The 23,422-nt window shown below is 49.4% G+C and overlaps 7 protein-coding genes across 7 annotated transcripts, besides 2 other annotated features; 3 read left to right on the top strand and 4 right to left on the bottom strand.

Moving 5' to 3' along the window:
* Positions 1-1,482: 1,482 nt before the first annotated feature.
* Positions 1,483-3,579, top strand: FPSE_04833 (uncharacterized protein; the record flags this gene model as incomplete). Its single annotated transcript, XM_009257951.1, has 7 exons — positions 1,483-1,493; positions 1,596-1,728; positions 1,816-1,837; positions 1,913-1,998; positions 2,052-2,094; positions 2,149-2,660; positions 2,845-3,579. 7 exons carry the CDS (start codon positions 1,483-1,485, stop codon positions 3,577-3,579), a joined length of 1,542 nt encoding a protein of 513 aa, XP_009256226.1.
* An 824-nt stretch (positions 3,580-4,403) lies between these two features.
* On the bottom strand, positions 4,404-5,921 carry FPSE_04832 (uncharacterized protein; the record flags this gene model as incomplete). Its single annotated transcript, XM_009257950.1, has 1 exon — positions 4,404-5,921. One exon carries the CDS (start codon positions 5,919-5,921, stop codon positions 4,404-4,406), a length of 1,518 nt encoding a protein of 505 aa, XP_009256225.1.
* A 1,428-nt stretch (positions 5,922-7,349) lies between these two features.
* FPSE_04831 (uncharacterized protein) lies at positions 7,350-10,394 on the top strand (the record flags this gene model as incomplete). The annotated part of the gene is made up of 1 exon (XM_009257949.1): positions 7,350-10,394. The coding sequence occupies one exon, from the start codon at positions 7,350-7,352 to the stop codon at positions 10,392-10,394; it is 3,045 nt and encodes a 1,014-aa protein (XP_009256224.1).
* A 1,441-nt stretch (positions 10,395-11,835) lies between these two features.
* On the bottom strand, positions 11,836-15,045 carry FPSE_04830 (uncharacterized protein; the record flags this gene model as incomplete). The annotated part of the gene is made up of 2 exons (XM_009257948.1): positions 11,836-12,380; positions 12,435-15,045. 2 exons carry the CDS (start codon positions 15,043-15,045, stop codon positions 11,836-11,838), a joined length of 3,156 nt encoding a protein of 1,051 aa, XP_009256223.1.
* Positions 15,046-15,934: 889 nt separating this feature from the next.
* Positions 15,935-15,971: a microsatellite.
* A 434-nt stretch (positions 15,972-16,405) lies between these two features.
* Positions 16,406-16,441: a repeat region.
* Positions 16,442-16,461: 20 nt separating this feature from the next.
* FPSE_04829 (uncharacterized protein) lies at positions 16,462-18,459 on the bottom strand (the record flags this gene model as incomplete). The annotated part of the gene is made up of 2 exons (XM_009257947.1): positions 16,462-18,263; positions 18,321-18,459. The coding sequence occupies 2 exons, from the start codon at positions 18,457-18,459 to the stop codon at positions 16,462-16,464; spliced, it is 1,941 nt and encodes a 646-aa protein (XP_009256222.1).
* Positions 18,460-19,957: 1,498 nt separating this feature from the next.
* Positions 19,958-21,761, top strand: FPSE_04828 (uncharacterized protein; the record flags this gene model as incomplete). Its single annotated transcript, XM_009257946.1, has 3 exons — positions 19,958-20,160; positions 20,213-21,104; positions 21,153-21,761. 3 exons carry the CDS (start codon positions 19,958-19,960, stop codon positions 21,759-21,761), a joined length of 1,704 nt encoding a protein of 567 aa, XP_009256221.1.
* Positions 21,762-22,332: 571 nt separating this feature from the next.
* Positions 22,333-23,226, bottom strand: FPSE_04827 (uncharacterized protein; the record flags this gene model as incomplete). Its single annotated transcript, XM_009257945.1, has 1 exon — positions 22,333-23,226. The coding sequence occupies one exon, from the start codon at positions 23,224-23,226 to the stop codon at positions 22,333-22,335; it is 894 nt and encodes a 297-aa protein (XP_009256220.1).
* Positions 23,227-23,422: the final 196 nt, after the last annotated feature.

Here is a 23,422-nt window from a genome sequence, read left to right as displayed (position 1 = left end):
CGGCTCGGGCATTCGGTTAGAGTCAAGATGAACATATTAACTTGTCTTTTTACCTTAATATTTTGGGAGGGAAGGGCTTCATAACAAAGGTTACAATAATTGAATATTGTCCGTTGTATTGGTATTCACGATGGTCGGTCAACTACAAAGTGTCACATATGTGCGACTGCTACAGTGCTAATAAAGCCTGCGGCTGCCAAAAAAATACTGATGTCGAATGTTGAGTGATGGAGGGGCGAACGAACGAAAAAAAAAAGCATGGGGAGAAGAACTGGGAGGGAAAAAGTTGACAATTGGCAAATAGCAGAGTCAAAGATTGACTGGGTCAGTCAAGCTTGGGACAGCCAATTGCCTCTAGCGATTGGCCACTAGAGGGTCATCTCGGCGTGGCTGACAGATCAACCAATAGGAGCTGATCACTATCGAAAAGAGCGGGATGCAAGGCAAGATGGGGATCTGATTCTAACAAGGTGCCCCGGAAAGCAAGTGTCTCGAAATGATGGCGACATTTGATGAAGCGAGTGATGAACTGACTGACAGACGAGGCGACCACAGACAGCAAATCCCTGGCTGGTAGAATATTGGAATAGAAAATAAATACAAATGGCACATGGGCACATACATATCATTCAAGTCTTTTTAATGCCTGGCTACATATCGACTTGATATATCACGCATTTACATTGTGCCTCATGGAGTGTAGCAGAAAGTTGGTCACTGAACGTTTGAGTGATGAAATTAATATGTCGATTCATGCTATTTGGACCTGGTGTTTAGGTTGCTTATTTTTGCATACTAAAACAGGCTATATATGTATATGCTGCCATGGTTCAGAACCACAGTTCAACCAATCTATCTCGAGCCTCTACCTCCAACTCAACAACAAACGACCAGGCCAGGTCAATGTTACTTTCCCCGCTCTGTTGTGCATCCTCCCGTCTTAAGGCAGCGTCGAATTAAGATTTCCGTAAGATCACTGCTGCCTTTAACCCTTCAAACAAAGGCTTGCTGAGAAACAAGATGGAAAAAGAGCTTGTTGAATGGTTTCGATTTCTTGATATGCATCCTAGGCTCAATCCATTGTGAGATAAATTGGTAGATTGGTCCTGCGACCGAAGGTGAGAGATGCGGCACGGAAGCATTCAAAACCTGCAGGCCTAAGGAATCAGGACTCAGTGATGCTTCTCAGGCATCTCTCCGTTGCCTGGCTCTGAGTGGCCTCTGACGAGGCAACCGCTCTGGTATTGAGTGGGTGTGCGAATAATTCCGTTGCGTTCATCCCGGGAAATTGCCGGCATCGCAGCTTGCCCGGTGGGGCCAATGGCAACATCGGGTTAGCGTCTCACGTGATCCCTCTGCGAAAGCTCTAACCGACCAAGTCGTTCTCCCGAGCAAAACTGCTCACCTCCCGTAAAAGTTCTCCTCAGCTTCAACCAACCTCTCTCCACTCCTATCTCTGATCGCTCTTTGTCATCTGGCAAGATGTTCAAGAGGTGAGTATCGCTCGCCGAAGCGATTGTCGATATTTTTTTCGACGCCCTTTCCGCCCCAATTGAAGCCCAATTGAGCTGACCATTGTGTTTTTCCCTCGGCAGCGGCATTTCCTCCTTCGCCCGCGCGGCTCGCCCGGCCGTCCTTCCTCGACGTGCCCTCCGACCTTCCGCTCTCCGACTTCCCATCTCCAGCCGATGGGCCAGCACTGGCGTTGGCGCCGGCAAGATTCACCAGGTGAGAACGAACCGCTCCTGATTCCATTCCGGTCGCCCGGGCGAACCCGACTCGCACAAGAATCCGTGCTAACCCGACTGTTTGCAGGTCATCGGTGCCGTCGTTGACGGTTAGTAAACCATCATCAGCAGACTTCGAGCGAGTCTGCAACAATACAGCGAGGGGATTACTGACGATGCTGCAGTCAAGTTCGATGGTGCTAAGCTCCCTGCCATTCTCAACTCTCTTGAGTGCCAGAACAATGGCCAGAAGCTTGTCCTAGAGGTTTCCGTACGTACAGACCCAATTACCTCATCTGACCGACCAATTTTAACAATCAACAGCAACATCTGGGTGAGAACGTCGTCCGTTGCATTGCCATGGACGGTATGTCATCATCGTTTCGAATTTTCAGAGATGCACCCTAACGCAATTTTACAGGTACTGAGGGTCTCGTCCGAGGCGCTTCTGCCCAGGACACCGGTGCTCCCATCACCATTCCCGTCGGCCCCGCGACTCTTGGCCGTATCATGAACGTCACTGGTGACCCCATTGACGAGCGTGGTCCTATCAAGACTGACAAGCGCCTTCCTATCCACACCGAAGCCCCCGAGTTCGTTGAGCAGTCCACCTCTGCTGAGGTCCTCGTCACTGGTATCAAGGTTGTCGATCTTCTTGCCCCCTACGCCCGTGGTGGAAAGATTGGTCTCTTCGGTGGTGCCGGTGTCGGCAAGACTGTCTTCATTCAGGAGCTTATCAACAACATCGCCAAGGCCCACGGTGGTTACTCCGTCTTCACTGGTGTCGGTGAGCGTACCCGTGAGGGTAACGATCTGTACCACGAAATGCAGGAGACTTCCGTCATTCAGCTTGATGGCGAGTCCAAGGTCGCCCTGGTTTTCGGTCAGATGAACGAGCCCCCTGGAGCCCGTGCCCGTGTCGCCCTTACTGGAGTGAGTACATTCCCGAACCATCCTTTCCTGTCATGCAGACGACTCTTCGGCTACTCTAAGATGGCTAGCTCTTAGGCTATGCTTATGATTCTTAGAATAGCCTAAGATAACTCTTAGGCTTCCCTTATGACTTTATGATTACCCTTATGATCTTGGATATATCGCTAACTGAATACTACTTAAGTTGACTGTGGCTGAGTACTTCAGAGATGTTGAAGGTCAGGACGTGCTTCTCTTCATTGATAACATTTTCCGATTCACTCAGGCCGGTTCTGAGGTTTCTGCCCTTTTGGGTCGTATTCCCTCTGCCGTCGGTTACCAGCCCACTCTCGCCGTCGATATGGGTGGTATGCAGGAGCGTATTACCACTACCCAGAAGGGTTCCATTACCTCGGTCCAGGCTGTCTACGTCCCTGCTGACGATTTGACTGATCCTGCCCCTGCCACCACTTTCGCCCATTTGGACGCCACCACTGTCTTGTCCCGTGGTATCTCTGAGTTGGGTATCTACCCCGCTGTCGACCCTCTCGACTCCAAGTCCCGTATGTTGGACCCCCGAGTTGTTGGTCAGGAGCACTACGACACCGCCACCCGTGTTCAGCAGATCCTCCAGGAGTACAAGTCTCTTCAGGATATCATTGCTATTCTGGGTATGGATGAGTTGTCTGAGGCCGACAAGCTTACTGTCGAGCGTGCCCGTAAGATCCAGCGTTTCCTGAGCCAGCCTTTCACTGTTGCCCAGGTTTTCACCGGTATTGAGGGTAAGCTCGTCGACCTTAAGGAGACCATCAACTCCTTTAAGGCCATTCTGAGCGGTGAGGGTGACAACCTTCCCGAGGGTGCCTTCTACATGGTTGGTGACTTCGCCTCCGCCAAGGTCAAGGGTGAGAAGATTCTTGCTGAGCTCGAGAGCCAGTAAGGGGTTTAAGTATTGAAGTTAATGCCGCGGGAGACGGGAGGAGAGAAATAAGGACCTTTGTATAGAGCAGAGGAAACAAGGTCCGGGGAGGTTTCTCATGAGCTCCATCAAGTCTCTTTTGTGAGCTGTGTACCAAGAAATCAACAAAATTCCTCTTGTAGCCATATCAAGCTTTTCTTTTTTACTAAGTGATCTTTTCCGCTCCAGTGTGACTGTATGACAAGTGAAGTGACTACACACCCCTTTGAACATTACCTAGCTTTCAACTCGCTGGACCCAGGCATAAGAGACGAAACCAGTCGTTTAGATTATGCTATTTAGACTAGACTTTTTAGGTCGTTTATTTTTTTATTATCCTAAAGCCTAAAGGCCAATCTTCTGGTCATTCTGGACTGGGATGCACTGGCACAATCGTAACAAGAGTGGCGACAGCATCTCCTCGAAAAGAGAATAGCTCTGCTAGATTGCATCATAAGAACAAATCCCGGGCAGCCCTCCTAAACCCATGAGGCTCTAAGGGAGCAGTTAGAGAATTCTATACTGCGGATATTGAGAAGAAGACGCATAACTAATTAAGCACTATATCATTTAACTATAGCCAAGTACTTTATAAGTAATGAGTATCGCGATATTCTTTTCTTCATTAATAGTATTTTTCGCTTCACTTAGGCCAATTGCCTCTACATTCTAGGAAACAAGGATAAATAACCCACGAGTATGGTTCTCCTCGAGCGAGATGTTATCTTTGTCGGTATAATTAGGTAAAGTCTGGTCCATTTTCTACATAGTATCCAATTCTAAAATACATAGTGAAACATATTTGACTATTCGTCAAGTGAGAAATTGGCGTTCATTTCTCTCTTCCACTTCTCCGTGGCCTTGGTTTTGGATGTGATTTGGTCTCGTTCATCCATAAGCACAAGCCTCTTCTCAGCGGGTATCCACTCAACACGTCTCCCTGTCTCATCAACGAGTGTAACAGTCGCCGTGGGATCTAGTCGCAGATTGTTTGGCGCTCTGGGCTGCCAGTTGGGATCTTCGTACAATACCTTGGCTACCTCGTGCTGTCCTTCCACTAAACGTGCCATATGCGGGACGAGAAGGTATTGTTGCCATTCTGGACCAATGAACTCGCAAAGATCCTGTAGGGACCGGTTTCCGATATTCTCCATCCACCAGACGTCTGATGGGAGCTTGAGAAAGGCGGCGTAGTAGGACAGGATTATGAGAGCGCGGGGGCGTAGCTCCCGTACGAATTGCACAAACTTTTTTGGAACGAAAGTGAACCACGTAATGATTCGCAACATCATGACAGGTCCAAAGCCATCGTGCAGATTTTGATACAGGGAGCCCAGAAATTGAAGCGTCTCATAGTAAGTTTTGTACTCGAGATACTCTGGGTCACCAGGCTCGATGGAGTTGATCATCAGGAGAAGAACAGCAGGGATGTGATTTGAAGATTGCTCGATATCAATAGGAGGTCGGTTGAAGAGAGGGTAGAGTCCCGAATCGATAAGCCTTTCAACGCCCATCAGGTCGATGACCAGGCCGATACCTCGCCATACGATCATCCAGTCTATTATGTAAAGCCTTTTGGCATCTTCATCTCGGAAATTCTGGGATGCAAGAGCAGTAAGGAGTAGGGAATTCGCGAGCAGGGCTGGAAATGTCTCCGGGCGGGCTTGTTCCACGGCCATACGGTATCCTTCGAATGAGCGAGCACGGTATGCCAATGCGCGGGCAGCGTCGGGCTTCAAGTCGAGGCTCTGCATGTGAAGGCTTGCCAGACCGAATAACGAGTCCATGAGGAACGGATTCTCGAAAGCGACCTGGACTAGGCGATTCCTCAATACATCGTTTATGGGGTTAAGCGGTCCCTCGTCAACAGAGAAAGACGTGGCTGTTGTGCTGGTGTAGAACCAGAGTAGCTTCATGTCTATCCTGTCCATGGGGCGAGGGCGGAAGTGCGGCTGTACCGACAGGGAATTAACCTCCTCAAGGATGTCCTCGCTAATGGACTCGGCATCAGGCGTAGGAGATTTTTGGTGAATAGGCGATGATTCTGCAGAAGAGCGACGTGAATTGCTGATCACTTTGTCATTTGCCGAGGAAGTGGTAGAGGTTGCAGGTGTGATGTATACGCAATCTGCCTTGCGTAGTCTGCAGGATTTACACACAGGACGAGCCTCATCGCATTTGACCTTACGGGTTTTACAATTGCGACATCCCGCACGCGACTTCTTGTGAGGTCGTTTTGAGTGGTAGGGTTTATCGGGATCCGGCGGCGATCCTTCTGGGCTGGTCGACTGAGACTGTTCTGGTAAGACTTGAGAGTTGTCCATTGCTGGGATAGGTTGACGTGTGACGGGTAGAGTGATTTGGTTTTATAACATGGCGCTCAAAAGGGTGTCCTGTCTTTTGAGAATGAGAATGAGAATGAACACAGTACAAGAAGTGAGAGAACGATCCAAACCAGGTAAAGAGTCAAGACACGGGAGTTGGAGTGTTGATGACAAGTGACAGGCGTCGTCGCCTAGCAGTGGAAACCCCGCGTAGGCGTTTTAGCACCAACGAGGCTTAGCAGCATTCTAGCTATTACCAAGAGCTGCGAGTGGATGACGGCTGAAGTCTATGATGACAATAAATCTTGGGTACTGTACTGTACCTCTTCTTGATTAAGTGCCGAATGAGCCAAGCCTGGTAGATTAGAGATAAGAAATAGCGTTGCAACGAGAGACTTTCAAATTTCTTTTTGTGAATATAGTCGGCATGGGTACCTATGCAGCTTAGCTATCATTACCAATGAATAACTCATACACATCTCTTTCAACTGGAGAAAGGCACCTATCTGGATCAAGTCTGAGTCCCGTTCTTTTGAAATTCAAATTGTTTCGAAGTAGTTTCTTTGACATTTCGAAACTGATCTCTTGATACAGAAATGTCGAGCTGATGAGGCCTGTCTTGTATGGGTTTCAGCCCAGTTTGTGGAGACTGGTTTGTGTTGTTGAGGGCGCCAGGGGGAGCATATACGAGACAGATTGTTATGAAAAGCACGCAAACGTGCCTGAGTTGTAAGTGAGTTGTGATGGTGCAAATTTTCATGTTGATCATCAATCGCCAATTGTTGGTGCAATCTACTTGAGTCGGTATATCGTCTCACAGTAATCTAAGCGTGAATCATTCACTCTATCCATGCAATGTAGTCTACACTACGAATAGAACCCATGCACCTGAATGAAATGACGTGCCAAGCTTTGATGTAGTAACAACCGACGCATATTCATTTACAAAAACGAAACTAATTAGTAAGAACATTATCAGATTATATTGTGTATTTGTTTTATCTACCTATGTTGTTTCCGTGGTTCGCTAGCATGGTTCACTTACACTTATCACCTGGGTCCTGGGGATTTGAGGATACCCTAGACTTGAAAGATGGCCGCCATGGTCTACAGATTCCATGAGCAAATCGCTTGAAATGACACAGTACAGGGGACTCTTAAATTCTGACGTGATGATCTATCCGTCAACCGAAGTTCATCTTGTAAACGACTGCGAACTGATAGATCCGTCAAACAGTCGGAGCCGGAATTTGACCGGTATTCGGCCGATTCGACATTGTAAATCCGTTTCCGTTTTTGACGCAACGGCTCCAAATTTTGGGGAAGTTTGTTAGACTCACAAACAACCTTGCGACGTCGAACCTTTTGAGACGTTGCCAACGTTGTCAACTTCATACTCTCGGTCCCGACCGACGAGCAATCGCCCGGATGCAATTGACAGGGCTTCGCGCCCTGCTCCATCCTGCTGTCGCCGCCTCCAGATCTCAAGCCCGATCACGAATCCTTTGTCGATCATTCCAAACAACTTCGACCTGGAGAAATATAGGTGCAGGCGCTGGCGCAAACAATGGCGACAAGCCCCCGAACCAGTCGACAGCGGTAGAAGATGAGGAGATACAACCACAAAATGGGACCGAAAACATGCCCGGTCGTTCTCGAGTTCGAGCATCGAGTTCTCTAAAAAGCAGGATAGCTCGCAAACAGGCCGCTCCCGCATTACCTCCCGTCAAGCTGCCACAGGAATTTCTCAACGACAACGTTACCCTTCACCATGCTCGGACGAGACCGCAGCTCCCGATTGCTCTTGCTGAAGACGCCAAACAGTCCAAGACGTCTTCAATCTTTATCGATCCTCAAGCCACCGACAAGAACACCCGAGTCTCAGAATCCAACAAGGCACTCGAAGACTATTTCGATACCACATTCAGTGCCTTGGTTGAGAAGGTCGCAGATCGCGCCAAAGAGATCACTGCCATCGAACCTAATTCATGCGAAACGGATGACCTTGTCCACAAGCTGACGAGTTTTACCCGTGCCTACGACATGTTACTCGATTCAGCGTGGCACTTGACCGATTCGTTATATCCTGCCCGGCACCCCGAATATACATACACTTCACGGCCGTTCTGGTGGTGGCACTACTACAAAGACTTTGACCGACACACCCAAGAGTTCCGCGACCAGTTCTTGTCAGTTCAGACAGGCCTCGACAGCATCCTTGATTATGACTGGAGACTTGACCACTCTCTATCTCAAGCTATTGCCGACCTCCCCGTCCTCACGTTCTCCTCTGTCAGATCCGCTCTCCGCCGCGAGCTGACGACACCACCACCACCTGACTCGGAGTCCAAGAATCTCAAGCGTCAGATAACTGTTTTGTCCATGTCCGGTTATAGTGGGCAAGCCATATCGACTGCTGTTGCGGAACATGTCGCATATTTCAACGACGCCGATTTGATCAAGCTCGATGCCCAGGATTTGTCTGTGGTAGTGGGGGATTATCTTGAGCAGGACTGGGCTTACTCGCGGGGATCACTGTCCCACATGGGGTTCCGTGCTGCAGAGATGAACGGAAAGCTCTATAAGGACCCTGACGTTGTGGCACGACCAGAAGAGGAGGACAACGACCCTGATTCCGGCGTTATTAATATCCGTACAGCGTCAGGTGGACTCGAGGACGAACTGTCGAAGATCAAGCAGGGTAACTACGATCCCTTTGGGAAATGGGAGAACATCAAGATCGATAAAGTCCTGGCCCAGATCCTAGAAGCTGCCGAGCTGAAGCAGGGCTCATCCCGTGAAAAGCCCCTTATCATCCATATTCATGACTTCGTGGAACTGAACATGACCCTCGAGGGTTCAATGCTGATTACACGGTTGAGAAACCTGGTGGATGTAGCATGGCGGCAAGGCTCCAAGATTGCCATTCTTGGAACATCGTCGAGCGAGCAACCTTCCGAGGAGTATCAGGGTATGATCCGAGATATATCTGCTAGCGATTTTGTCATCTCGCGCCACATACATCCTCAACGCACTTTGATGCAACCCAAACCATCTGGCGGGACACAGACTTCAGATAACGCCTTTCCCCTCCAAGAAACAGATATTTTCGTGGAGAATGTCCAAAACATCAACCGAATGCTGAAAGCATTGGGAAGCCACGGGTTTCTTGACTTTTCAGATGCGCACATGAAAATCTTTATGCACGCCACAGACACACGGGCACAAATGCTCAAGAAGTCAATACTTCCCCTGCCAGAAGTGTACAATATAGCGAGCGCAGCCAAGCGTCACGAAGAAGAGGCAGCTGGCGCTGCGCCAGGAGGAGTATATGAACGCCTTCTTATGGGTCCCCTACGGCAAAGACCTGGACAACGATACCTCGACGAGCCAGAGCAAGACGGCAAGGCGGATGGAGAGGACTCACAGAAGAAGGCGGAAGATTCACAAACAGGCAGCCGAGTCGCTCTTAAGTTGAACGAGTATGAGAAGCGGATATCATCCGGGCATATCAACCGTCAAAATTTGAGAACCACATTTGAAGATGTTCATGTGCCAAAGGAAACCATAACCGCGCTCAAGCTTCTCACGACCCTGGCTTTGGTGCGACCCGATGCTTTCTCGTATGGTGTACTGGCTCAGGACAAAATTCCTGGATGTTTGTTGTATGGACCCCCTGGTACAGGCAAGACTTTGCTTGCAAAGGCCGTTGCTAAAGAAAGTGGTGCAAACATGCTTGAAATAAGCGGTGCTACTATCAACGACAAGTGGGTTGGTGAGAGCGAAAAGCTCATCCGGGCTGTCTTCACTCTTGCAAAGAAGATCTCTCCCTGCGTCGTCTTTATCGATGAGGCCGACTCTCTGTTGGCCAACCGTAGCATGCTTGGTGCTCGCGCATCGCATCGCTCCCACATCAACCAGTTTCTCAAAGAGTGGGATGGTCTTGAAGAGACAGAAGCTTTCATCATGGTTGCCACCAACCGTCCCTTTGATCTTGATGATGCTGTTCTCCGCCGCCTGCCTCGACGTCTTCTCATCGATCTCCCCATGCAGCCCGACCGCACTGCCATTCTCAAGATTCTTCTCAAGGGTGAAATCCTCGAACCTAACGTGTCGCCTGAAGAACTCGCCAAGCGTACCCCCTACTACTCAGGATCCGACCTCAAGAATGCTTGCGTTGCCGCCGCTATGGCCGCTGTCGAAGAGGAAAACGAGGCTGCTGCACGACATACCGGCACCGAACCCTATGAATACCCCAAGAAGCGTATACTGCGCCAAGATCACTTCGACAAGGCACTTCGCCAGATCCCGGCTAGCATCAGCGAGGACATGCAGTCGCTCAAGCAGATCCGCAAATTCGATGAGGAGTACGGAGCCAAGAAGAAGGGTGCAAAGAAGATGATGGGTTTCGGCGTAGGCGCAGAGAAGAAGCTCGCCGATGCTGATGAGGTCCGCATTCGTCGCGGTCCATGAGTTTACTGGGATTCGGTGTGTACTTCATGGCGCTGGGGGTATTTTATTGTATAACACATATACTTACATAGACTTTGCCTGAGAGGCACTTGGTGGGTGGAATAACAAGACTGTTATTTGGCACCTTGACACGGATACGTAGGCGTTGGAGTGGTGTGATTAATAGCAACTAGAGCTGTGCAGCTATTCTAACTAGACATATATTGAAACCTTGATCGTGTACGGATACCGATAGTTAGCCACTCTGTAGCGAAGAGTCGTTCTGCGGTTCTACATGATTTTCAAAAGTCTAGTAATGTCGTCCCTCACTTTGTGACTGAGAGTCATAATTCTACAGAGCTCATTTAGCAACGTCGTTCTTATACATGAAAAAAAGCCATGAGACCTGCTGGCGTGTAATAGAAAAGTTGCTGTCAGACTTAAGGATATACAAATAAATAGCTTGCCTACTGGGTAGCAGAAAAGTTGACCTCCTCAGTTTTAGGTTACAAAAATAAATAGCCTAAAGAGCATAGTCTAAGTAGCATAAGCTGCCCTACTAATTTCGTCTCTTATGCCTCCAGCGGCCAATTTTTCTAATACCCTGAGGCTTGCCTAGTCTGCATCTGGTGGCTGCATATTGACCATAGGATATCGTTTAGTGACTTCCTCTAGGGCATTCTTAAAAGAAGGACAGAAATGGATATATGCTGCTTTTGAAATGGATTTTGTTCTCGGTTATATAAGATAGAACTGGCTGAGCTATTTGCAGCCTCTCCCTTCTATATCTGGGTGGTGTTTTGTCCTTGCGACTGATTCCCGTCGACAGCATCGCCGGGTGGTGCGGCTGTGATACTGAGTGCACCACTCATTCCGAATGCCTCAGCATGAATCAGAGTAAAAGACTGGAAGTGCATGGTAGCATATGAAATCTCACAGATACGCAGACAGACTGGCAACTCATGGATAGCTCTTATAAATACTTAGACAGATATAAAGGATAACACCAACTCAGAAATCACAGTCTTAGGATACACCACTGCGAGCAGCGCTGAAATCCAACATTTGGGCGCAGACAAAAGTGGAAGTGACAGTTCTAAAGGGTATCACGACCATAAGCAGCCAATTCTCTAATACCCCAATGCCAAAACTCCATATCGGTATTAGTACTTATGCATTGAATTGTCTACAGTTCAAGGAAATGATAAGCAGTGTAAAACTTTGAACAATAAAAAAATCATGCTATGTCGTTCCCAAGCCATGCCAATGCAAGGCAAAAGTGTCCTTTGTCTAGGAGGGGTATGATACAAAGTGGTTTACATGAGAAGCTTAATTGCTCCCCAAATCCAGTGGCTTCTTTTAAACTTCTTCCCTCCCAAACTCTTAAGTGGCAGCAATTACCATACCATTCCATCCATGTTGCGTTCCTCTAGTAAATCTCCTTCGTCGACTATTCATCCGCTTACTCACCCTTGAGCTTGTCCTGCTTGACAGTGAAAGCCATCTCGAGGAAGTCCTTCTCCTCCTTGGTGTGGACGTTCTTGAGACCAGTGGCGACAGAGGCACTGGGGTTTCGGCCAGCGTACATGACGTGCTTGCGGGTATGGTGCTCAGTGTTGTTGAGCAGAGTCTCGATACGGGGCTGAGTGAAGCTCCAGGCACCGGCGTTGAGAGGCTCCTCCTGGCACCAGACGATGGTCTTGGCGTTGGGGTACTGGTCGAGGTTCTCCTTGAGTTGTTGCCAAGGGAAGGGGTTCAGCTGCTCAATGCGGGTGAAAGCGACGTTGTCGATGTTGTTGTCAGCTCGGTACTTGTGGAGGGCAGCCCAAACCTGACCGGTGCAGAGAACAACACGCTCAATCTGGTCAGGAGACTTGATAGCACCAGTCTCATGCTCAGGGTCAGGGATGATCCACTGGAATCCGGCGTTCTCGCCAGTGAAAGCCTCAATGTCGCTGCGAGCAAGAGGGTGACGGAGGAGAGACTTGGAGAAGAAGATGATAAGGGCTGAAAGAAAGTTAGTATAAACAGATCCCAAAAAATATAGCAAATAACACTTACGCTTGCGGTACTGGCGGTGCATCTGTCGGCGGAGGGCGTGGAACAGGTTGGCGGGAGAGGTGAAGTAGGCGATCTGCATGTTGCAGTCCTGATGTTGACGGACGAGCTTCTCACCAGTGGGGAACTCTCGGGGGTCCTCGTTACTGAGCTGGAGGTATCGCTCAAGACGTCCAGAGGAGTGCTCAGGGCCCTGACCATCGTAACCGTGGGGCAGAGACATGACAAGACCTGTTCGCTGCATCCACTTAACTTCACCAGAGGCGATGAACTGGTCGATGATACATTGGGCGTTGTTGGCAAAGTCACCGAATTGGGCCTCCCACATGACAAGAGCATGGGGAGATGACAGAGAGTAACCGTACTCGAAACCAAGGGCACCAAACTCACTCAGAGAAGAGTTGGAGATGACAAACTTGCCCTGGTCCTGGCTCAAGTTCTGGAGGGGAGTGTGGGTATCCTCAGTCTCCTGGTCGTGGAAGACAGCGTGGCGCTGAGAGAAAGTACCACGCTCAACATCCTGACCGGAGACACGGACGTGGTAACCCTCAGTTACGAGAGTACCGAAGGCCAGGGCCTCAGCGGTAGGAAAGTCGATGTTCTTACCCTCAACAACAGACTTGGTTCGGTTGCTTAGGATACGCTTCAGGTTGCGGTGAACTTGGAAGCCCTCGGGAACGCTTCCAATAGCGTTACCAATGTGCTCGAGGGTAGTGCTCTTGACGTTGGTCTCGTTGGTGGCAAGAACCTCAGTAGCCAGCTCCTTGGGGGACTTGAAGCCGTTCCAGGCGGAGGTGGTCCACTCCTTGGAGGTGGGTGTGTAATCCTTGGACTTGGTGAAGCTCTCCTCGAGCATACCCCAGACCCACTGCTTGTGCTCCTCGACATCGGCCTTGGAGAAAGAACCCTCCTCGATAAGCTTGTTGACGTAGATGTCAATTTGAGGCTCCTTGGCGTTGATGCGCTTGTACATGAGAGGCTGGGTGAATGAAGGCTGATCGGTCTCGTTGTGACCGTACTTTCGGTAACAGTTGAGATCGATGACAACATCGTGCTGGAACTCGGCGCGCCAATCGGCAGCGAGCTGGCAGACAAAGTTGACGGCCTCGACATCGTCGGCGTTAACGTGGAAGACGGGGGCGTCGATGGCCTTGGCAATATCGGTACAGTAGGCGGTGGATCGGGCGAAACGAGGGTCGGTTGTGAAACCAATCTGGTTGTTGACAACCAGGTGGATGGTACCTCCTGTGGAGAAGGCAGGGAGAGAGTGGAAGCCGAGACACTCGTAGACGATACCCTGAGCAGCAAAGGCAGCATCACCGTGAAGGAGAACACTCATGGCAGTACGGTGAGTCTTCTCGTCGTTGTTGTAGTGCTGGATAGCACGGGTCTTGCCCAGGACGACGGGATCCTCGGCTTCGAGATGCGAAGGGTTGGCGACCAGAGAAAGCTGCACGCGCTTGCCAGAAGGCGTGGGGCGCTCAAAGTTCATACCAAGATGGTACTTGACGTCACCAGAGCCCTCATCCTCACCACCAGATGTACCAGCAAACTCGCTGAAGATTGACTCGTTGGGCTTTCGGACGACGTTGGAGAGGACGTTGAGACGACCACGATGGGGCATACCGATAACGATATCCTTGACACCGTAGTCAACACTGCGGTCAATAAGAGCCTTCATACCGGGAACAAGGGTTTCGCAACCCTCGAGACCGAATCGCTTATCGTTGGGGTACTTGGTGGCCAGGAAAGACTCAAAGCTGGAACTCCAGATAAGACGGTCGAGAACACGGCGCTTCTCATCGACAGAGTACTTGAAAGGGTTGGGAACCTCGAGACGCTCACGGAGCCAGTCGCACTTGTCACGGTCAGGAATGTGAATGAACTCAACACCGAAAGAACCACAGTAGATTCTCTCGCAAGCATCGACAATCTCGCGGAGAGTCATCTTCTCACGGCCATCACGCTTGAAGCGAGGCAAGATACCAGGACCGAGAGTGTACTCAGTGTCCATATCCTTCTCAGTGAATCCGTAGTGCTCGAGAGTCAATTCCTTAGGCTTGATGTTGGCGAAACCCTTGGCGTCATTGGTGCCTCGGATACCGAGAGGGTCAATCTTGGCGGTGTGGTGGCCGCGAGACTGGTAAGCGCGGACGAGAAGCTGGACCTTGAGATGGTTGGTGACATCGGAACCGTCCTCCATGGCCAAGTTGCCAGAAAGACGAGGGACGCCGCCAGTCATGCCAGGAACCAGGTTAGGAGGAGGCTGGAAAGCCTGAGAGATGGGCATCTCGCCGCCCTCCATGTTCTTGAAGTAGATCTGCCAAGAGACGTGGACGCTCTCGGGATCTTGTCTCCACTGCATGTACATCTCATCGATGTAGCTGGCGGTGCTTCCGGAGAGGAAGTTATCGTTGGGGTCGGGAGGTGACGAGGTCGCGCTGGTCGCATAGGTGCGACGAGCACCGACGGCCAGAGGGCGACGGGAAGCAGCGAGCTTCCATGATGAGGTGCGGGCCGAGAGGGTCGAGATAGAGGCGGTAGAAGAGGCAGCAGAGCATCGAGCACCGCGAAGGAGCTGCGAGCTAGCTCTACAGAGCGAATTCCTCAACATGGTGGGCGATTTGCCTGTGTGGAGAAGGTGAAGAATACAAGTTTATAGGTGAGGAAACTAGAGGATATAGATGGGAAGCATCCCTCGGCGAGTCTGATGGCAAGACGAAAGAAAGGCGGAGTAAGTCGGACTGAGGAGGCTATTCCCAGTTAAAACTGAGGGGATGAATTGGAATTGGGATGGGAGGATGGATGGGAGAGAGGAACACGAAGAAGAAATTGTCTTAGTACTAAAGGCACAGCTGGGACTGGGACTAGGACTGGGCTGGAGCTCAAAGTACCAGGTCGCTAGAGAACCTGCTGCTGGCTTTTGATGTCCTGCTGCAGGTTAAAAATACTATGACGCCCCGGCAAACCCGGTTCTGGCCGCCAGGGATCGCTACTTTTATTGGTCAGGAGCACCCGTAGCGCTACGGTCAGGGACAAAACTTCGTGCGAGACACTGTGCTTCTTCGGTCACTGTTTGGTGCACAAAGTTCGAAAATCAAGGTGAAAGGTGACCGGTTTTCATTGTCCGGAAGCCCACATGACACACTGTTTTGGAGGTCATCGTGGACTTTTGGGTCAGCCATCATTGGGGCACGTCGTATTATTTTTGGGGCATTGGGGTTCTCGTTCGGAGACTCGAGGGCTCTTTACCGAGGATCACCATAATGCTTGACCGTGGACGATGGAATTGATTCCCCGGAAGCACTGCAACGGTGTACATGTCCTCATGGGATCCGTCGCGCCGGACTGTCGCTTGCATTCATTCCCCCAAGATGCCTATCATGATGGTGGGCGATTGAAGGCTTGGTGGTGCATTTGTGGACTCGACAGTCGACAGTCGACACACGCACAAGACAGACCAAAAGTAAGACATGGCAGAAAGGGGAAGATAGTCTTCGCACGGCCTGGCCTGGTCTGGTCTGTTCTGGTTTGGTTTGGGTGTCAGTTATTCCTGGATCGTGGTCCATTCCCGCGGGGCAAACGGGAAAAGACTTGAAATTGCGGAGTAACCATCGTGAAGTTTTACGTGGTTGAAACAGGGATAGCCGACGCCACACATACATTACCATCACAGCAAACCAAGTCTGTAACTGCAACTGTAACTGCATCTCACACAACATACAATTCAGATTTTCGGTAACGTTTCAAGGCAGGCCGGAGCTGTTTGAGCCACATAAACGAAAACAGCCGTTTATCGATGAATCTATTTCCATGTCGATAAGCCACATGGTAGATAGTTGGGGTAAGTACATGGTATCTGGCATGCACTTCTGACGTATGTGATCCATCTGCTTGGTATTAAGCTACATATCCATCCAAATATCCATCCAGTTTTCATACAGATTCTAGTACTTATTATTCACTTCAACTTGTAATAATACTTTATGATATTTTTAATAAAATTATTTCCAAGTACCACCTAGTCTAATTATGCCTCTGTTGATATCTGGATGCCTTCTAACGCCAGTGCTCTTGAGTACTCTGCCTGGGCCTTTTCCAAGGCATTAATTGTCGGTTGCATTAACGCAACCACCGCTGCCTTCCCACCTTTAACATTCTCCGATCTCCACCGTATTTTCTTGCCGGTACGCTCAAAATGATCCCGGATCTCCTTCTTCCGCGTCCGTATGATCTCTTCTCGTTCGTTGTCTGCTTCTTCTGCGACGGCGTTGATTCGTGTAATAGAGCGGCCAAGAGACTCGGCCAAGTATTGTAGTTCCCCAGCGCGGTCTGCGTCCCCTGAAAGAAATGCGTTCCAGAATTGATGCAAGAACTCGATGGTGGTAGCATGAGTGAGGCTGCATTTGCGCGAGATCTCAACAGGTAAACCCATGGGCTCAGCAGTGTCCGTATCATGTCCGAACTTCTGGGCACGTTGCTGGCGTACGCCCTTCATAATGTCCTTGTCAGCGGCCTGGAGGGCAGAGCGAGAACCAACATGCGGTCTTTTAGGGGTGTCATCGTCGCTGTCGCTTTGTTCGTCGAATCCCATCGCTGCCTGGATATTGATGCCGCCAGCTCCATCACTCTCGAGTGTCTCTAGATCTCCCAAAATATCGAAAAGCACATCGCCGGGTACTTGTTTTTCGAAGATGGCAGCCTGCTTCGAGGGGGCTGAGTCGTGTTTCGAGAAGAATTTGTTCTGCTCCTTCACGTTGAGCATGATGCGATGCTCTTGAGCGTCACCCTTGAGATCACGTAGTGCCAGTTGGACGTAGGCATTGTATCCTCCATCAGGGTCATCCGTATTGGCGTCAGACGGAGCCACGTTGGCCATGATCTTCTCGCTGAGGCTGTTCAGCGTCTTCACGATGGGCATGTTTGCTCTCGGGCGCATCTCAACGTCCTTTGCGTTTCCACTTCTGAAACCTCCTTGGTTCTCCTCGTTGGCTTCTATATCGATGATGTGTGGCACCTGCTGGGCCATGATCTTGCTCTGAATTGCGACAGTATTCTCGCTTGGATCGTATTTATCGAACAGAGGGTCTGTAGGGTCGTTTTCTGCGACTCGTTCACCGCGTAACTTTTTGGAAAGTCTGCTGAGGAAGAAACGTGACCAGAATTCTGCCTCGGATAACTTGGGGACGTTCTCGTTGTAAACACGCTTGATTAGAGGATGTTGTGCGAATATCATCTGTACCTGCTCCACGCTAATGTTCAGTTTTAGCTCACCGTCGACGGTTTTTGGCTTGACTGTGGAGAGAACGTTGTAGGCTCCTTTCTTCTGGTTAATCTCAATCGCGTGAGCACGGAGAATGTTTGTGCGCGTTGACCAAAACTGTGCATTGAACGCGGCTCCTGATAATGATTCAGGCTTGGTTTGCATTGCTTCAACATAAGTCTGATGTAGGCTAGTTTCCTTCCTCATAAGGGACTGCTGTAGCTCGATATCGTTCCTGAGTTGCGAGTCATCGAACCAGCGCGAGAATGAAGCATGTTGTGAGTTGACAGCGCTGGCAAAGGCCATGGATGCTGAACCGCTACCAGCGTTCGCAGCGCTTGGGTTCGGTGTTGAAGAGCCGCCATTTAAACCAGAAGGCTTTGGAACAGTCGCATCGCCGCCGCGCGATGAAGCCAATAAGCTGGACAGGAGATCTTTGACTGCCTTTGCCTCATCCTTGGCTTCGGCAGTGTTGAAATGAAAGAGATATGTAGCAGGGTCCGCATCTCCAACCTTTTCGAAGATCTTGAGCATCACCTTGGGTGAGGAATCTGGAGTCTGCTGAAGATCTAATTTCCATCAGTCTCTGAGCGCGATTCATAATATTTGCTTCTTCTTCTCCTTACTTGTGATGTTGTTGATATTGAGTGTCACGGTTGGAGGGCCTCCAGAATTAGGGGTCCAAGTGACCAACTGACGGTCACTCGTCAGAGTTAGAACACCCTCCTTCTTTTTGAAGAGAGTGCGCCCTACTGGGATCGCCATGATGTTGTTTGTTGTGTGAAAGAATTAAGAATTGATGAAAGACACACACGTCCGAGTTGAATGAGATGCTCCAGGCAGGGGGGCCCACATGCGGTCACTGATTCACTGCACTGGCTGATTACCTAAGACGATGCGACGAATGGCGATAAAGAACAAGAGTTACAGGCCATGATAACGTTCATGTTTGCACTTCCTTCAGTTTGTTTTGCGACTTTCATTATTTTTGTTGGCTTATCTTGAATGAGTTAGGACTTTTATCAATATGTTCAGATCTCATGTTTTAATACAAGGTCTGGTACTGGTGTTAAGCGTCATAGCTTTGCTGAACTTGACTAATTGCACTTCTAGAGCCTCTGTTAAGCTTACACCTCTTTTCAAGATGGCCAGTGAGTCGCCAGACATTTAGATAGGTCATTATCCGAATAAGCATAAAAATTTGGAAGCAGTTGATATACGTACAGCTTAATAAAAGGTTATTTTACTACCTACATGCTTATTATAGACATCAGACATTACTCAACTGATAGTTAGGCTGCCCTTTCATCCTGTATTTGGTGGTTGTTCACGATTTCCAAAAATACAATACTGACTTCATCCCTGTCTCAAAGGGACTCACTTTTCATCAAATCCCCGGACATAGACCCGTCCCAAAGTCGAAAATATACTCCATTAGAATTGTACACTGACACTAAACCGTTCATTCATTGACACATTGATCCACAATAGCCACAGGTTGGTGTCGGCATAAGGATTTACGTACAGTGTCAAACTGGAGAGCATGGTTCCACTCACAGCACCTAACTAACACCAGGATCACTTGTTTAACAGGTTGATTATAACCTGCTGTCCATCTTATCTGATACTCGAATGCTGGTTATTTTCTTTAGTCCTTTTTCCTTAGATGCAGGTCGGCTTTGGATAAGGCACTAGCCAATATAAGGAATATTCGGGAAGTCTAGCTTGGCTATATAAACCATGCTACAGTCTGTCATTTATCACTACTATCCAGTGTCTTTAACCACTCTGATTTCTCGAGTTTATAAAAACTTAAGAATCTGGATTCGTGCCCTACTCGTGAGTCGATCCGTCAAGATGTTAGGGTGTAAAGCACTCCAAACATGGAGTTGCTGCAGACATGTAGCAGAGTGCATGTACTGATTGCCACAACCACATGCAACTAAATAAAAATTTCAGTGGTACTCTTGGGATTTAATTAGGGGGTAATCTTCTTTATATCTATCCTAAAGGGAAATTAGTTGAGATATATGGCCAAAGTGTTATCTCGTGCGCTTGCAGTGTCACTTTGCTGGCACCTGTCGCCAGCTGGCAACGGCGAATAAATATTATTCTTTCTGCCACACACCAGATACTTCTGATTCACCTGGGCAACCAAATTTATGTAGTTTGTTTGTTTTCTCGTTTGTAATTCATGATCCTTCGTCTAATATCATTCGACAACCAACATCAAGTGGTTGCCGTGATTGACCACTTGGGCCCAATGCAAGAGGACGAATCCACTAGAGGTCATTATTCTGATCCTCTTACGTCTAGATTGACGCCTCTGAGACCAGACTTTCTTGAAAATTCGCCTGGGTTTGAAGCAAGAGCCCGTTCACTATCCCCAAGCAAGCGTCTTGTCAAACAGCCGCTCCACATTCGTATGAATCTGACCGAGAGTCAAGTCGACAAGATCACAGACGCGTATGTATGCCATTGACGAATTGGAGAGTATTATTTTCTAAATATTTTACAGGTTTAGCCAGAACGTGAACAACAGCCCGAGAAAATCAGCCAAATCGAAAAAGAAGCCTGTAATGGTAACTCCGAGATCAACACCACGAAGGAAGAAACAGAGAAGCCCACAGACTCGTGATTCACATAGATGGGTCGCAGGAGATGGCAGTGTTGAGGCAGACTCTCCAACCTTTTCTGATCTCATGCCTGGCCACCGTTCAGACTCCTCCAGAGACATGTTCTCGGCGAGTATAGCAGAGCGTCGACAAAGGAATGCACCTTCTCCGTTGCAACTTGGGACTAACCGCCATCGCAGCGGGACTTTGTCTCGATCGTTTGAGATTGAGGATATGCCAGGTGAAGTCTCTCCACTTGGCGAGGGGCGTTTCGAGCGCGAACCAATCTTCGAAGATGATTCTCCTTCGGTTTATTCTCCTCAACTTACAGCTCATCCCTCCCCGCTCCGTCTCAGTCACGTTCGATCACAATCCAAAGTAGATGGGAATGATTCCTACAAAGAGTGGCTTCTGAGTCACGACCCGTCCATGGTCAGAGAATCGGGAACCCTTGCAGAGGCCCTAGTCAACAGACCTCGACGATCCAAGAGTTCGGCTGATGGATTGAGAAAGGCTCAAGCCATGGAGTTGCACTCGCCAACAGCTCAGGTCGTAACCGTACAGGCGAACAACAACTACGGCAACCAAATGTCTCAGAACACTCCTCTGTTCTCTCCACTGCAGTTCTATTTCAGAGGGACTGACTATCCCAGTGCGAAGAAGGGAGAAAAGGAGATGATCGGAGACAACGGATGGCTAGAGCGTACTGATCGGGGCGTCGTTGAACAAGTAGCCAAAACGCCTCAGAAGAAAACGAGAATACTGGACAGTATCAAGAAGATGGCTAGAGATGTGGTAATTCGATCGGAACCATGGTTACTGTCCTAGCTAATATGACCTTAGGCGGAAATTCATACTTCTCGCCGAGCTCAACCGGTACTTCGACCTCGCGCAGCATCTCATATCGCCATTTCGTTGAACGCAAGAGAACAAAGCCTGCTCTATTGTGAACTGGAATTCAACCTGAGCACGGCTCTGAATGATTACATTACGGTTCAGTTGGACAAAGGCCGGCTTGTACCCGACAAGCTCAAGAAGGTAGCAGATGCGTGGCAGAGCAGGGGTCGTCCCAAGGTCGTTGGCTTCCGGTACGACCTCGAGACGCAGCTTGAGCTGGTCAACCTTCACGTTGACGATTTCCGTTTCTATGGCCGTCGACAGGCTGATCCTGCCGAGATCGGTGGACTTTTGCATGCCATGAAAGTCAACGCCAGAGCCATTGGCGTCCGCACTCTCTGCCAGCCAGACTCTGTGATTGCGAAGCAGTTGGTTGATGCACAGTCAATTTTCAAGATGCTCGGCGTTCCTGATGAACAGCAGATTGCTCTTGCCGAGATTGCTCAGTTCTTCAAAGTGATTGTCGAGAGGGAACTGGATAGTCGAGAAAACAATGGTGGTCACGGCAAGCAGTCTCGGGAGGAGCGACAATGGACGGTTCAAGGGGAGAGGTAATGAGCGGAGTGCTATGCTTACACTTCCAAATTCTTTGTTTACCTATCATTGCTCTGGGGGTACAAGGCTGGTTTCATGCGAGGATTTAAAGATCATTGGGGATTGAATGGGTAATAAGGACATAATAATCGTAATGGTAGCTTGTACAATAATGTAACTTTGTGTAGTGATACCTGCGTTCACTGTACGTGTGGAATGTGCAACATATTGTCTGACATTATAACTATTTTGCGATATATATCCAAAAAAAAACAGACGCCAATTCATTCCTCATTATATTTCTTCCAGGGAGAAAGGACATTTCGTTTCAATCCATGACGCAGAGCCCTTCTGATGTGCATTGTTCTGAAAACGTAAAGTAACAGCCTGAAGACAGTTACTGTTACTAAACATTTTTATCAGAATGGAATCTACGCCCAGTTTCAAGCGTTCTTAATTTACTTGAAGATAATTTTTGAGTAAATTGAGAAGGCTTGAAGTTGGGCTCAAAAACCATTATAATAAAAATGTTTAGTAACAGCAAATCGTAAAGAGTCTTCCGGTGAGATGAGAGTGATGCGAGGCAATGTGACTATTGGCGATATCGATAGCCATCTTCACTCCTACGTTGCCGAGGCTCCCTATCTTCATATCGCGGATCATCATAAACAAAGTCATAATCTTCATCATCATTCGGCCCAAGCGCTCTGCTGTGGTCATGCCGCTCACGATCCCGGCGGCCATCGTCTCTGTCCCGGTCCCGTTCCCGTTCTCGGTCTCGGTCTTGGGACCGGTCGCCGGATCTTCGTCGCTCGTACCGGGGCATTTCTTCTTCCCTTACGTAGCTGCGCTCGCGCTCCCATTCATGTTGACGGCGTCGATCACGTTCCCTCGAATCCTCTACACGATTGGCAAGAGCATTAGCTCCGAGACCTCCAGCCACTGCGCCTAGAATGGTAGAAACGAGACGAGTGCGGTCCTCATTGTCGTCGTCGTAGCCGCGTGTTTTGTGTTTGCGGCGGGTCGCTGCCTCGGTTGCCTCACGGGCTACGAGGCCACCGACAACAGCGCCCAAAAGGCCGGCGCCTATACCAGATGCAGAATGAGAGAAGTTTTCGTCAACAACATTGCGAGCGCGAGAGATGGGACTTGGCGAACGGTTTCGCGAGCTACGTCTGTCATCATAATCGTCATCGTCGGAAGGAGGACGAGAGCGAGACCGGCTGCGTCGGACCATGGCGGTGTTGGGCGGGACAGAGCGCGGGCGGTTCTGCTGTTCGGGAGGCTCAAGAGTCATGCGCTCCCTCGGAGGAGGCGCGCCGCCATAGTAGGGATCATCGAGACGAGATGTTGAGGCGTATGGAGGAGCGCCAGGAGGAGGAGGACCTTGCTGTTGGGGGTTCGGGGTGCCGCCAGAGTAATTGTCTGGAGAGAAATCACGCCGGCGGCGGGAGAATTCCTCATACTCGTAGTAGTCTTTTGACATTTTTTATCACGATGATGTGTTTGTGTAGCACTGATTTGAGGCGAGGGTTTGGTTTGGTTTGGTGCTTGTGAAGAGGGGAAGTAGAAGTTGTGTGTGGTTGGGCAAAGAGGAGGGGTTCGATAGATAGAAGAGTGAAGATCAGCCAGCCTTATGGACAGTGCCGAGATGGTTTATATGTAGGTAGCTAAAAGCCAAA

Source organism: Fusarium pseudograminearum, chromosome 2 (genome assembly GCF_000303195.2).
Source record: "Fusarium pseudograminearum CS3096 chromosome 2, whole genome shotgun sequence".
Classification (NCBI taxonomy): Eukaryota; Fungi; Ascomycota; class Sordariomycetes; order Hypocreales; family Nectriaceae; genus Fusarium; species Fusarium pseudograminearum.
The sequence above is the reverse complement of the archived record's forward strand: the minus strand, read 5'-3'. Positions and strand labels throughout refer to the sequence as shown.